The 16,073-nt window shown below is 39.0% G+C and overlaps 1 protein-coding gene across 1 annotated transcript in view; it reads left to right on the plus strand.

Moving 5' to 3' along the window:
- LOC106533477 (cryptochrome-1) overlaps window positions 1-16,073 on the plus strand; it is a 77,681-nt gene that overhangs the window by 7,389 nt on the left and 54,219 nt on the right. Inside the window, exon 2 of the mRNA XM_014029802.1 lies at window positions 4,632-4,795. Within this exon, the coding sequence (XP_013885256.1) occupies window positions 4,638-4,795 (158 nt within the window). The 5' untranslated portion in view covers window positions 4,632-4,637. The remainder of the gene's footprint in view (window positions 1-4,631; window positions 4,796-16,073) is intronic.

The following is a 16,073-nucleotide window of genomic DNA, read 5'->3' on the forward strand; positions in this document are numbered from 1 at the left end:
GATACAGTATCGGGAAATGAAATATCGCGATATTTCAATGTATCGATATTTTCTTACACCCCTATACATGAGGGGCCAAAACAATAAAACAAATCAACACTAAAAACACCCCAACATTAAAAACAAGTAAAAAAAACAGCTTAAAAAAACCATGATCTCAAACTGTGTTAAAAGCCAGTGAGTAAAAATAAGTTTTAAGATTAGTTTTAAAAACAGCCAATGAGGTGGCCTGCCTGACGTGTGGGAGTAGCTCATTCCAGAGCTTCGGAACAGCAACTGAAAATGCTCGGTCCCCTCTGAGGGTTCGCTTTGTCCTGGGAACTTTAAGGTGCAACTGATTGGCTGACAGGAGATACCGTGCAGGGGCATAGGGGTGGAGAAGCTCGGAGAGGTAAGATGGGGCAATGCCATGTAAAGATTTAAAAACAAATAAAAGAACCTTAAAACGAACCTTAAAACAGCAACACAGACAAACAGTAAAAGAAAATAGTCAATTTTTTCTGTGTTGCAGACAGAGAGTAACTTCAGGTTTGTTAATCAATAAGCAGTGTTTGTACATTTTATTATCAGCTGAGCTGTGATGAAAAGAAAAATACCATTAAATACTGCGAAAATACCGTGATACAAAATTTGGGTCATACCGCCCAACACTAGTTGATATAATAGGAGCATTTTTAAAAATGCATTATATTTTATTGCTAAAACTCAACCTTAGTTGAGTCAATCTTAATTGGCTTTTAGCAAAAATATCTCATTAACCAGAACCACTAAACAGATTTTAATTAAACTTTCAGAAAAGTAACATTTGATGTACATTCATGACCCAAATCAAGATGGCTGCCACAGATAATAACATGAGAAAACACAAATTTTTCATTATTACAGATTTTGAGCTGAAATTCGAGGAGGAAGTAGCTGAAAGCCAACATCAACATACTGATGTGATTAAAGGCAGCGGATGATGTGCATCAAGGAATGCCAGGCCTTTCATTTCTTACTCAGGAACTCAGTTTGTGAGATTCAGAGTGAGTCCTGCTGACTCATCCATTCAGGAGCAGCTCATTTGCTTCAGACTGAACTGAAGCAGCAGCTGCTGACGTCATTACGCTCTTGCGCGATGCTGCGTTCAGGACAAGCATGGAAAACTCACCACTCTTATGCCAGTACGGTCGCAATGATGCATTTAGGTACCAAAATGGAATCGCATGAACATTCATGTGGTGGTTATGTAATACAGCGAATCAATAATAAAAAATCTGCGTCGACAAATTTACATAATCGACGTCATCAATTATTTCAACTAATCGGTGCAGCCCTACTGTAAAGGCTCCAAACGGCAGCCTGAGTGCGTAATCACTGAGTGATTAAACAGTTTAAATTAGCAGCAGAACGTCCTCCATCAACTGTTCCCTACATCCACCCACTGCAGAGTCCAATCTGGAGTCAGGAGTCTCCTCTCTGGCTGAGTGTGCTGCTCTGTGGAGGGGAAATAACTGATTGGCCAAAGTGAGAAGACTGGTGGAACAGTCAGAGCACAGATTGATGCCAGCAGTAAAGTTAGCTTGTCCAGTTGCCTCCTTTTAAAAAATTGTTTGAACAAGAGGGTTTATATGAGTTTACACCAGATCTCATGGATGATTGTTGGACCAACATGTTTTAGATGATGTGTTAAGAGCAGAAAAGTATTAGTGTTTAATAACAAAACCATTCCGTCTGTTGTATTTAATCAGGTCCATGGTTTATTTAGTCTAATACGGTTGATTTATGAATGTATTTTTTTAAAATAAACCACACACTGTCAATTTATTTCTTTTTTTTTTTTTGCAGCTCCTTTTAAACTTCACATTCATCCATTTGACAGGCTATTATTTAAATTGGCTATGAAATTCCTGCAGAGGCATCAGGTGAAACTCACTGGTGTGCAGATTAAAGCAGGCGGAGGTGCAGCGAGAGGAAGCAGAGACTAAAATAGTCGTTGACTAATGAACCGATTAGTCTACTAAGATAATCCTGACTTGTTTTACCTCTAACAGTTCAGTTTTCAGCCACTTCAGCTGAACCATTCACAGGGATCGACATAACCAGGGGTAGACATAAGGATTTTTTTCAGGTTGCCCAGTGGACAACCTGTTGACAAAATCTGGTTGTCCGCAAAACATTTTKGTTGTCCAAAAATATCAATAAAATATTATTTAATAAGTATATTGTTCTGTATACAAAGTTTACTATATACAAATGTTCTCAGTCAGCCAGGATGACAGTTTCAGGAGCTGCTTGAGTAAAAAACTTACTTGATCTCCTCCTCATCCTCTTTGAAATAGATAACCTCAGAGTATTTAAGGCTCAGAGTTTAAAGCAGCAAAAATATTGCTACTAAAACTTTTCTACACCTAGAGGTTACCCAACATTCATAAACTTCTTTCTGCTTACAGGTCAAACATTTTCACATAAATAGGCGTATACTTTGTACATGACCTTATTAAAAGTGACCGTGTAGTGTTCTTAGGACTAAAGACATTCTGAAGAAAGAGAGATTTTAAACATCTCTTCTGTCATTTTAGTGTTTGAGCTTTTATATATTCACTTAAAAAATATAGCACAAGAAGTTCTTTGCGCAGAAAAAAATATTTATTTTTACTATATTTGTTTTTAACTAAACTGACATGTTTCTCCTCTAAAATTATTGTTTAATTTAAAGGGATTAATTACCTGGTAGAAATAATTTTAGCAGATATTATTTATAACTACAAGCACCTGAAGCTGACTCAGAACTCTGATTTTAGAAAGAAATCAAAGTCAAATGTAGACACGTCTTTGTTATAGGAATTTGCGATGTGGCAAAAAATTCAAATCACGATATACATTATGATGAGTTGCGGTAACGATATAAATCACGATATAAAATTTATAATAGAAAATAAATAAAACACACAATTGAGTGGAATAAATATGTATAAGCAAAAAAATTTAGACCTTAAAATCCCCCTTTTTAAGGGACACTTTAAAGTCTCCCATAAAAATCTGAATTTGGGGGAGATCTACCTGGTTAAATTATACATATATATATATATATACTCACACAATAACTTTAATGTAACAGATATCTTGCATCCATTGGGTGTTGTGTTTGGAATAACCTACTTTGTTTTAAGGTGGTAAAACAAATTGCTTGTATTTATTCCTTTCTACACACTTTGCAGATTATTTTTTCTGCACTCCACCTGTTTAATCTGTGCGCGCTCCAGCAGGATGACAATCATTATAGTCACGCTTTGGAGTGCGCACGCATTCGGCCGTGCGTCGTCACGCTATGACCGCAGGAGAAACGAGGTCCAGACTGATTTTTGTGCGTCCCACCTGAGCACTGACTTCACCTGCACTGACAGTCACCTCGCTGTGTGGAAATGAATGGTGAGCGAGCGACGTCGCCTCCCGTGTGTCGAGCCCTTCACACATGCTGCGGCGCGCGCTCCTCCTGCAGCAAGCAGTGTGGTCGGTCGGCATCCGACCGGAGGACGCGCTGTCACGTAAACATGTAAACAGTTCGGCGTTCATTTTCACACACCCGAACCAGGTCCGGATAAGTTTTTTCTCCCCTCTCTTCATTTGCGCTCTCAGCCAGGCTGCTTCCCSCTTCCTCTGTTTTGACTCCAGCCGGTTACGTCATCAAAAAGAATTGCGCGATTGGCCGGTAGACTACAGATCTCTATCAGAGGACAAATTTATATCGTTTCTACYGTGTATCGTTTATATCGCGCATTCCTACTTTGTTAGAATTTGGGACATATTTTTACAGCATTCATATTAAAGTGCGCACTCATAGCGCACTGCTCCTTTGAGAATTAGATGTTCAAGTGCCCTATGGCTGAGGCTGTAGCTGTCAGTCAAACAGCACATCCTGCCCTCCTCTGTTCTGATTGGGTAAAACTTTTGACTGTGGTTCTCTCTTTTGGGTGAAAGAACTGTCAGTCTAATCTAGGGCTGCGCGGTATCAACCATAAACTACATCTGCCATAATGCATACTAGCCATTCACTAGAAACTCATCAGTGAGTAAAACTTTATTAGTTTTACTTTTAAAATATTTCTATATTTATTTCAGATTTAGTCAGTTGTAGTTAGTTCTTATCAATGTTTAAACATGGACAGGCAGAGACTGGTTAAAAAATTTAGAATGACAAAATGTACTTTTCAAAACCTCTGCGRCGTTCTACGACCTTATTTAACTCGGCAGCACACAAGGTACAGAAGACCTCATTCAGTGGAGATCTGTGTGGCAGTTTGTTTATGGAGACTCACCACTAATTTGGAATTCAGGTCCATCTCCCACCTTTATGGAGTTGGAACATCAACACACTGTCTCGTCACCCAGGAAGTAATAACAGCTATAAATACAGTGTTCCCCCTACCGCTGTAGAGAAGTTATTCAGGCTCAGCATTCACTCTACATTTCTACAAACAGTTCAGTGTTTCTGTGGACAGCAGAGAGAACTGGTCATCAGTGTTTCTGCTGTGAGGTGTTCAGTTTGACTGAAATGTTTAAAAAACCCAAACAAAGGAAAATGAGCTGCAGCATCAGTTTCTGTTCAGTGCTCTTCTTCCTGTCTTAACTCACACCATCTTTCCCTCCAGACTGAAATGGCCCCAAACTCCATCCACTGGTTCAGAAAGGGACTGCGTCTCCATGACAACCCAGCACTACGGGAGGCGGTGCGGGGGGCGGCCACTGTGCGCTGCGTGTACTTCCTGGATCCGTGGTTTGCAGGTTCCTCTAACGTCGGGGTGAACAGGTGGAGGTAAGGGTCATTCAGTCTCTTTTATTGTCTCTCAAAGACGAAGGTGGAGCGAGCATGGGTTGGCCTGCAAGGTGTTAGCAAAATATCAGCTGCGTGGCAACTTTTAATGAAACTTGCAGACAATCACTGGTGCACATGTAAAGCTGATGAACKCTTGTTCAAAATCAACAGCTGATCAACCTGAGCCAACACAAAAAGGGCTAAAGTGAGCTTGAAGCTTTCGATTGTTTTTCAGAGGTTTTGGTTGATTGGGGAAGTGGGCCGGTGTGCTCCAGTTCTCAGTACTGACACTTCTAACTGTTCACCCTCAGCATCTCATCACTTTATACTTCTCATACTTGTCATAAATCTGCTGCTGCTCAGCATCTTCATCWGCAGCTGGGTGAAAGTAGAGCTCGAGGAGCCAGCTGGATGTGCAGCAGGACGGGTGGGGTCAGGCTGATCCTCAGATCAGGGAACTGTCCCACAAACGCTCTGAGTGCAGAGAGGAGGCTGGTTCCTGGAAGGAAACAGTAAATCTGATGGTAGTTTTAGGCTCCGTCAAACAAGATGTCATCCTTTAATGTGAGAGTGGAGCAACACATCTGAATACGTAGCTTTTGGGTTTAATAATTACTCCACATTGACTTACAGGGATGAAAACTACAAACCTTACAGTTCTGCTAAGAAAACCACTTATAAGACTGCAGCGTTCCTCTCAAACCTTTAAATATCTAAATAAAATGATAATCTGTGTTTTACAGAAAAACTTAAGTAGGTATGGGTTGAAGTTAATCGGATTGGATGAATGTTCAATAAGTTGTGTTATTTAGTTTTTTATGCCATCAGTCGTGTGTGAGGAGCAGCTAACTGATTCCATCATTATTATGATGTTAATATTATATTATTATTATTGCATTACTGCTATGCCTCTAGCCCTGATTGTTTTGTGTGGATCTGGTCTTAAAACTGTAGAGTCCAGTTTCACAGTCCTTCAGGCAGTGGGTTGCACACGCTGCTGTGTTTCCTGTAGGACTGAGAGGACTGCAGTTCTTCTGAAGGCATCATGATGTCACCATTTCTCTACTTTCTAAACTCTAAATCTGGCCACACAGATCCACTGGTTATTCTGCTTAAATTGAACTTCAGTGGACAGAAAACATGTTCAAATTGTAAATATTTAGCTTGTGAAAATTCAGAATGAGTACTTTTTATTTGACCTTTTTCTGTTATTGATGATAAAAGCAGCAAAGAGAATAAAGATGCTTGTTTAATAAATAACTGGTCATTTCAGTGATTTTAAGAGAATCAAAGTATGAGCTGGAGTCTGAGAGGTTTTCCACCACAAGGTGCCCTTTTGTCTAAATCTGCTCTCACATAATCCCTCCTCAGGGTGGAGGTCAGTCTGCAGGTGGACTGAGGGCTCAGGCTCAGGGTCTGGGAAGAAACCAGGACTCTGTTGGAAGTGGGTCAGGAGGCTGCAGTCTCTTATCAACCAGATGTGTTGGTCCACATTGAAGGGCTCAGTCCTGTTGGTTCATGTGAGCAGGAACTCTTATTTGTAGGTCATCAGACATCACAGGGTCATTTCCAGCTGTTGTTGTCAACTGCTGCCACAGCTAGAAGGTAGGCCTGCAACTAATGACTATTTTGATAGTCAACTAATCTGTGATTGTTTTTCGAATTAGTCGATTAGTCAATGATTATTTTTGTCACGACGTCCATCCTGTTCCAGCTCCAAGGCACATCTCATCTCACCTGCTCATCATACCTGTGACTGTCACCCTGCTATCCACCTTAACATAACAAGTTCCCAGCTAATTAAAATAACCCATGAAACACAGGAATTTGAACCTTACTCAGATGTATTTTAACATTAATGTGAACAACACTGCAAGTTGTCTTTTAATCAAACAGCTAATATACAGATAACTCAAAATATCTGCCTCTCCACAGCATGAGGGGCTGTTAACCTGCCCTGCTGCAAGTCGTAAATAAACTAAACAATAACTTTGGTTAAAGTGACAGTTAGGTGCATAAAAAATAATCCATCCTGTATGAAATCTTGCTGAATGTTTCAGGTCAAAAGTTTATAAGGCTTCAACGCCATCAAAAAATGGGTTAAGACGAGACTGGATGGAATAATAGTTTAGTTCAGTGATTAATATAAAACACTTAGTTACATTAGCATATCTGATAGCTGTCCTTCCAACAAACAGTGTTTTCTGATGGTAAACTAACAAAGCCTGACAAACTAGCTTCTTCTGTGGTTTGCAGAGCGCCACACACCTTCTTCTTTTTTAAACAAACCAACCACAGATCACAGAAGCGATTCTGCTCCCAGCACTTCATGAATTGCATTGCAGTTACAAATGAACGTTTATGTGGGTAAATAACATGATGTGTCGACGTTAAAATTCCACATTGACTTATTTTTATAATTGACATCGCCCTAGTAGAAGGGCGACCATGCTTTTTGGGCTTTATGTTTGAGTTTGAAGGAATAATTTGGTCACTTTTGAAGTGATATTTTGTGAAACGATCCACACTGTAGAGGTTTATTGTCTGCTCATGTGTCCTTCGTTTACACCAGTATGTGGATTTTATCTGCAGCTTTACTAACCTCCCAGGTTCAGACAGAAGTAACAGAACACGCCCAGGTGATGGGACATCTGTAGGGCACTGAGCAGCAGTCGGTTATCCTCTTAGTGTCGATATTTTTACTCTACCAGGAAGCTGCAGTGTCTGCTTCATCTGTTGCTTTGGAATTAAACTGTCTCGTGAACTGTTCCAGCATAAGTACAGGAGGCAGACACACACACAGCCCGTTGCTGTCAGGCAGGAAAACACGATGAAGACTAGAATGTTGAAACTGTTGGGTTTGTGGACTTGAATTATCAGTGTTTGGTGTTTGCTCCAAGCTAGCTTCGAGTCATTAATTGGTCAAGAACGTAAAACCTTGAAGGCGAGCATTGCTTGTAGAAATACATATTGCCTGCTGCCTTTCTGGTTTTACAGAGTTTTTCTTCTGATCAGGTTTTGATCTGTTGAAGATTGACAGAGTTGTGATGTGACAATTTTGGTCAAACTTTGAAAAAAACATGTTATAGCTCTCTTGTGGCAGTCATCTTGGACATTCACCCAATGATCAGTTTCTTACAGTTAAATTCTAATCTGTCCACAGGTTTCTAATAGTGACACACAGGTTGAAGCATTATTGGCAGTAGATATCACTATATCTCTCCCAGAATAAAAATAATTTTCTTACCGTTCTTATTAAAAAGTTTAATTTACAGTCTTTGGTCTCTTTTAGCCTCAGCATGTCTGACCTAAATTCTGTGTTTGTGAGCACCTGATAAAAGGTCAGATGAATAAAACCTGAAAGCCCCTTTAGATAACCAATACAGAAATCAGAGACTAGGACTGCTTTGTGTAATTGAAACAAAACCAGTGTGTCCTGATAACCCAAACTGATATTGTCACATGTTTATTCGGTCTCTGAGTGTTAAATATCAAGTCTTTTCTGGTCAGATGAAATCTTCTGAAAAACTTGGAACTGAATTAAAGGCCTAACAACCCTTGAATGGTAAATGGACTGTACTTATATAGCGCTTTTACTCAAAGCGCTTCACATTCACACAGCACCAGTGGCGGCTGGTGGATTTTTCTCCAGGGTGGGCTACAACTCCAAAATAGACGTATCTCAGAAAGCAATCAAACGTACTAAGTTGTATCACGCCTGTGTATTTATTAAACAAATGAAAATAATAAAACTGCATTACGATGTCATGTAGTGTTTTATTTTCTGTACATAAATTTTGCTCTTCTGTTACTGAGAAGCAAATTTCTTCATGACTCTGGTTAAAGTCAGGGRTGTTTTAACCAGATTCTTATAGAGCATGGTCAGTGCAGTGAGATGTGATGTTGTACCTGAGGAAAGTCTGGATTGTCTTCAGTGTTGAGAAGCTCCTCTCAGATTCAGCTGTGGTCAGAGGAGATGTGATGAGAATCTTCAGCAGAGTCACAGTCTCTGAAGGTGTCCTGCAGATAGTTCCTCATGAAGAGCTGGTCCTGTTCAGCACTGGGTGAGCCTCCATGGACTTCAGAGCTGCTTCAGAAAATTGTCTGTGATCCTGCAGGAACCTGTYAGCCTGCAGCACTGTAGCTATGATCAGATGCATGTGAATGGCTCAAGATGGTGTCACAAACCTAAAACAATAAATGCACAAATTTAATTCAATATGAAGACGGCTACAAGTGAGCTTTCTAATATATATTTAATATGAAAACAATTTGTTATTTTAATAGCAACAAATTGTTGCAGTTCGAAGGTTAATTATTACATTATGTTTATTTTAAAAATGTATTCCTTTTATCAAAAAACAAAATAGACTATGCACAACAGAAGAAAAAAATATAAATAAAATGAAAGGCAGCAGAAAGAAGAAAAATGTCTTCTAATATGTCAATGTCAATTTATTTACAGTATACAGCATATAAAAACAACAAAAGTTGACCAAAGTGCTTCACAATTCTGCCAAATGAATAAAACAGAGCAACACGTACATGTAAACAATAAGATCATTTTAAAATAGAAAAAAAGGCATTAAAAACATCTTTAAACGATTCTCAAACTCTACCAGAATGAAAGGCCAGGGAGTAAAAATGAGTTTTAAGCAGAGATTTTAAAAGTCTCAACAGTCTCTGCAGTCCGAATGCTAAGAGATAAATCATTCCAAAGGTTTGGGGCAGAAACTGCAAAGGCCCGATCACCTCTAAACTTTAGCCTGGATCTAGGAACATCTAAGAGAAACTGGTTGGATCGAAGTGCTCTAACTGAAGTGTGGATGTAAATGAGATCACACATATCTGCCTCTTTTTAAAGAATAAATTCAAACAATAGTAATTTTACAAAACTAAACAAAAAACATAAAAATACTTTTATATTAAGTTTTGTTACCCATTAGGGAACACCAAAGCAATCTAACTCCAAGTAAATCAAACTTCTGTGAAATCAAACTGTCCACTTAGGAAGTAACACTGATCACAAACAGTTTCACAAACTGTCAGCACATTCAGCTTTGTTCAGAAGAAAGTGTTCAATGAGAATATTTCATTCATTCWGATCTAGGATGTGTTATTGTTCCCTTAACTTTTTGAGCAGTTGTTACAACTTGGCTAACAGCCATGTAGTTAGCCAAGCCTTAATGCTAAACCACGTTCTTGCTCAATTTTAATTATGTCCGGATTATCCAGTACCAGTATCCAGCTACTTCACTTAAAGTTTCTCCTCATATGTTCTGCTTTGAAAAGGTTTAGATATAAGAGACTTACGGTGTTRTTTTGTCCTTCATTCTCATTTGTTGTTCTCCAAAACTTTCTTCCTGAAGCCCTGCTGGCTGCCGCATTAAAATGACGTCAAGTCTTGGACGCGGTGGACCCCATGGAAATGAACACGAGAGGTCAGCTGCGGGGGGGTGACAAGCTGCGCTCCAGGCCACTGTATTCTTTTGCATTGGGGACTTACTGCGCATGTCCAAAACCTTACAATGACTTTCCTATGGGACTCTGGGCGCCGAACAGCCCGTGACTCAGAAGTGACTCAACACGAAAAAGCTCATGAGTAAAATGGAAGTTTACACATCAATAACTCTAAATTATTTATTTTACTTATCAGAAAACATATATATGATATTTTTTGAAACATTTATAACGTTTTATTTGGTTATTTTGTTATCTTTTTATTTATTTTTTGTGTACCAAAATTAGTGGTGGGGCGGCGCCTTAGCACCCCCTATTGACCAGTCGCCACTGCACAGCACTCTATTAGGTCTCTACAAAGCTAACATATACAGTATAATCATCTATGGAGACTAATCAGTGCCAATCACATTCATACACTGATGGGGACACACATCAGAGGCATTTGGGGTGAAGTGTCTTGCCCAAGGACACAACAACTGAGACAGCTGGACGGGGCATTGAACCGGCAACCTTCAGGTTCCAGGACGACTCCCCTAACCACTCTGCCACAGCCGCCCAGAAGGAGTGCACACTGCAGGCAAATGCGAGCAAAATCAAATATTTTTGCCCCATGCGACCCATAACTGATTTTGAGTGTTGAAGTGTTGAGGTGGCCTCTTATTACATTTTTGGAATATGTAAATGATGAAGATGAACGTGCCATCAATTCTAATGAAATGACTAAGGGTGCACCATAGTTATCGGCCCGATATCAGGGAATTATGATGTCATACTTATCGGTTCAATATCATAACAAACAGAACCCATAATACATGTTTGCCAGCACGGCGATGAGAATGTGTGTTTATTTTTATCCTTTTTGGTCAAGCCGCTTACCGTCCRACACAACCCGAGCAATGCTGAAGTGATGACAGAAAAAACAACTTTCTCGCTTGAAAATTAATTAGAATACTCCATGCTGAAAAACAACCAGTCATTTTAAGAGTTATTAATATTATTTTACCAATTAACCATGTGTGTTACACACAAACTTTATAATTGTAAACATAAGAAGAGATTGCATTTCGTTCTCTACGTCTCCAGACAGCATGTAACTTCTCCAAAAAATAGTTGAAATGACAGAATAATTACAACTTTCCTGATCGTAGCAACACGTTCCTGATAACTTCTCTCCATTGTCCTGAGATGTGTGGACCTTGCAAGTCTGCAAATTTTACTTACTGTTTACTACACACATGCGTCTGATGTAATTAATTTGCTTCAAACCAGTTGATGGAAACATGTCTGATTCGCATTTCTTCGTTTTTTTCCTTTTTGCGAATTTTTACAAATTTGCTCAAAATTCGAATTAAAATTGGATGGAAACATGGCTAATAAGGAGGAATTCAGATCAAAGCATTTCAGTTCCACTTTATTTTAGGGTTGGGCGATATTGGCAATAAAATCAATCACGATTAATTGTGGTGTTTAGCCGATAACGATTAATTTGACGATTAATCCCCTGGAGTCCCTGGATACCCTTATGTCCTAGTCACATGATCAATTTAGTGGGAAAGATTTGCTCTTCATAAAAATCTTTTTCAAACTGTCAAAATCACAGACTTAAGGCTATACTTCAAATTTTAAATTGTGTTGATAAATAAATGACAGAACTTTTGTTTAAATGTTCGTCATATTTGAAGCAGAGAGGAGCACCGAGCRGACTGACCGGGGAAATCTCCAGTCACTCTGCCTGGTGGCATTAATCGAATTAATCGTCAAGTGCCAAAAAAAATCAATTAATGTTTTTCTGAYGATTAATTGCAGACGATACGATTATGCCCAACCCTACTTCATATAGACTCCAACTGAAGGATTTAAATGTGAAAAKGTACTWTTTAAAGCAGCAGATGTCTACTCTAAGTTGGTTGAGACATTTTTGAATAAATTCAATATACGATCAAATGTAAAAAAAAAAGGGAGGTATTTTGGGCTGCTCCCTGTACGTRCTGTAYGTGTTACCTGCTAACAGGCACACAGGGTGAGYTCCTGAACACAGAAAGATGGGAAAAAAGAAAACTCACCCACAACCCGCAGCAAAACAGACTCGCTAAAACAGCAACATCCTCTAAAAGTATGAAGTGGTCCTAGAGTAATGTTTAGGACAGAACAATGTCCCAACGATTCTTTATTCACTTGGAGAAGAACTTTGTAAGTTTTGTCARCACACGATGGGCTGAACGCGTAAGAAAATGTGAAGACCACTTCTTATCTGCTGTAAATAAGCACTTCCATGACAGAAGTAAAWAATGAGCTTAGAKCCTATTCTGTTGGCAAGTGTGCTCAAATTGTTGCTGTTTGTAGGTTTTATGTTTCTTTATGACATTTAATGAGAAATTCAGTTCTACAACTTTTATTTTACAAAAGTATAACTTTATTAAGGTGAGAGTCTATGATTTACACATAAAAGTTTTTTATTTCTTGGCAAATACTTTTAAATACCTTGCAAAAAGAATTTATTGTTCTACTGAACCACAGCTATTTGTTATGTTAGTGAAAGTGAAATAACAGCCATTAGTTTTTATTTCTGTAGTTATCTATTTGTTAAATTATTTTTCAGTCGCTTTGTAATTACACACTTTTAGGTTAATAAAAAATTGTGATAATAATTGAGATTAGACGATATGAAAAAAATTAATTGTGATCATAGTTTTTGCCATGTGKCCCAGCCCTATTTGCCTCCTCCCACTGCTGAGCGTGCAGGATCAGCCCTGAAAGAGGGCAGCACAGATGAGACCAGAGGGTCTTTTTTCTTTTCAGTTTGTTGAAAACTAATAGAAATTTCTGGGTTTGTGGAGAGCCTGGTCAAAGAAAGAAAAATTAATTGTCTTCCTTCTGAGATGTGTGGAGGCGATGTGGGTCAGTGTGTCACTGCAGGAAACTGTTACGTGATCCTGACCCAGTTCTGTGAAGGCTTCCCCACATTGCCTGTTACCCAACGGATCCCTGCTGCTAGGAGACACTGGAGGTGCAGGAAGACAGGAAATAAACAGCCTCTGGTTCTGTTCAGGAACAATGAGAACCCTGTCTAATTCTGTGCAGGAACGTGGAGAGCACTGAATGGTTCTGTGGAGTTTGTTTAATCCAGCACCAGAACAAAGCTGTTGTTTTTTAATTGTTGCAGAGCCGGTGAAGGATCTGAGGCATGTTGGTTCTTGTTTCCAGCTGAAAATTTCAGAGCTGAGTCGTTTTTCAACCAACAARGTCCAGTTTTCACCCTGAAACAGAAACACAACATGACACCAAGGTGTGATAAAACCATCATTTTTCACCCATCACCAACAGCCTGAAGCAAATGATACAGGTGTGTGTGTTTTATTTAAGATAAGTTGCCTCTGGAAGCCATCTTGTACACTGTAAAATCCAATTAATTAAACTACTTACTTTTAAAAAAGCATGCGAACAGATTGCACGTTATAAAAACAAGTACACAGAACTTCAGTATGTATTTTAAGTTGCACTAACTCGTGTTTTCTTTGTAGAGTACACATGAGTTGAAGCAACTAAAACACTCAAGGAGCATGCACTTGATAACTTACTTTAGATGTACTCTTGACTTAGTGAAGAAAACACAGAATTATTGTTTTAATCTACTCAGTCAGGGGTGCCCAAATATTTTCCCTGAGAGGGMCAAAATTAAAATCAATGTCAGGGCCGCGGGCCACATGCAATAATATAAGAAATGCAAATACTCATTAAGAAAAGTTGTTTTGATGTTTTGTGATTAAGCTAGCAGCCAGTGTGGTTGCCGACATCCCTTTTTTTCAGCTCATGGACATGGAGAAAATTCAACGTATGCTCAGGCAGCATAATCTTAATAATTTAAAATTTGAATATATGGGGTCTTATAAGGTGTGCAAATCTAGATATGGGCTTAAATCTAATCTAAATGTCTCTTGTAGTTACCTGTAGTTTATATTTAATCTTAACAAAACTACAAGTAACCAGGACAACTGCTGGTGAGCCAAATCAAATGGCTTGGTGGGCCAGTTTTGGCCTGCGGGCCACACTTTGGACACCTCTGTTTAGCTGATGCATGTCGGAGCCACATTAAAAATACTAATCGGTCCACAGCTGTGTCCGGATGGTTTTGTATGGCTCACTCAAACATTCACGTCGTTATTAAATGGTATTAGATCTGAACAGTAAAAGGGTAACGAACATTGCTTATTTTTTAACAGCTTAATCATTGTGAAATTTACTTTGTTTAATCCATTTAACATACTTATTGAAGTTGGGCTGATTTAGCTATTGTAAGATAATTTTACTTGAACAACGCTAACACTAAGCTGCTAATATTTATCATGTTAATGTCCACCATGTGCCAATAAAGACAACACAGTGTAACTATTAGGGTTTGTCTTTAAGCACACCCGACTGTCCTGGTCAATTTCCATCCATACACCTGTGACACACACCTTTCACTCATGGTGTCAGCTACAGTCAGTCAGGGGTCGACAAGCGTAATTTAGGTTGTCTCAGAAAACATATTTTCATTTAGGACACCAGATCCCACCATGTGATGTGGTTGTCCACTGGACAACCACAAAAAAGAAGATATATGTATTCACACCTGACATATTTGGTCCACTTTAAACAAGACCAGTGTTTGTTTCCCTTGTTGGTCTGGACCTTTTTATGCAGGTGTGAATACACTCATGAGACCCATTTTTAAGGTGGTCTTGGTCTGCTTCCATGTGAACTCTTGAACCAAAACAACAACGGGAAACATGCGCTTTTTTGGACTTCACAGGCCACTATAGCTAAGCAACATTAGCTCTTCAGTGTTGCTAATGCTAACACTGCACTACAAATAGGAAATGAGCCATTGTGGGTCAGAGAATGTGGAGCATCTTGTCTCCTTTAGGTTGTGGCACGCATTTGACAAGGCTGTCCCAAAGGTATAAGTTTATCATTACAAAACCGCCACTGAATGAACTGCTCTTGATTAACAGAACCATCTTTATTTCTGGGTCTGTGCTCTGTGCCGCCCCCGTCATTTCTGTCCAATAGGAGCAATGATCGTCACCTGCGTTGCTTTGTTTATAAATTATAGTCCACTTGCAAAAAGCACAATGTGAATGTAAACCACACCAAAGACAAAAAAAGTCAAAGCCTGCTATTTGGTTCGGACCAAACAAGTGGCCCAAAGGACTTTCCTGGTGTGAATAGACCCTAAATTAAAGTTCTCCTTCATCACGACTGATTGTTATCTTACAGACATGTGCAACTTGTGCGTGAACTTCTGATTGTCAAAAGAGTAGCGCTGCCGCAGGAGTACACATTCTTATAAACACTATAATAATATTAAGAATACTTTTATGCCCCACATTATAACACAGATGTGTGTCTTCGTTTGACTTTAATTTCCCTTTAAAATCACAAAGTTCTCTGAGTCAGCTTCAGGTTTGTTTATTTTAAACACCTGCTAAATTTGATTCTACCAGGTGTTTTAGCAACAACAAGATGTTTTGGCCATTTTATGCTAAACTTATTAAGAACCATACTGAGAGGTTTTTAAAATACAGTAAACATATCAGAGCTCCTCGGCTGAAAACACTAAAATGACGTAAAAGTCAATTAGAGAAAGGCAGATTAAATCATCCCTCTTTGTTCAGAATGCCATCAGTCTTAAAAATCTAAATATTTCAGGTTAAATTCTTCTTACAACTTCCACACTTCATTCGAGAACACTGCTCTGTACTTTTACCAAGGTCATATACACAGTATACTCCACTTTACATGAAAACCTTTGACCTGTGTGTAGGAAGAAGCC

Source organism: Austrofundulus limnaeus, unplaced genomic scaffold (genome assembly GCF_001266775.1).
Source record: "Austrofundulus limnaeus strain Quisiro unplaced genomic scaffold, Austrofundulus_limnaeus-1.0 Scaffold953, whole genome shotgun sequence".
Taxonomy (NCBI): domain Eukaryota; kingdom Metazoa; phylum Chordata; class Actinopteri; order Cyprinodontiformes; family Rivulidae; genus Austrofundulus; species Austrofundulus limnaeus.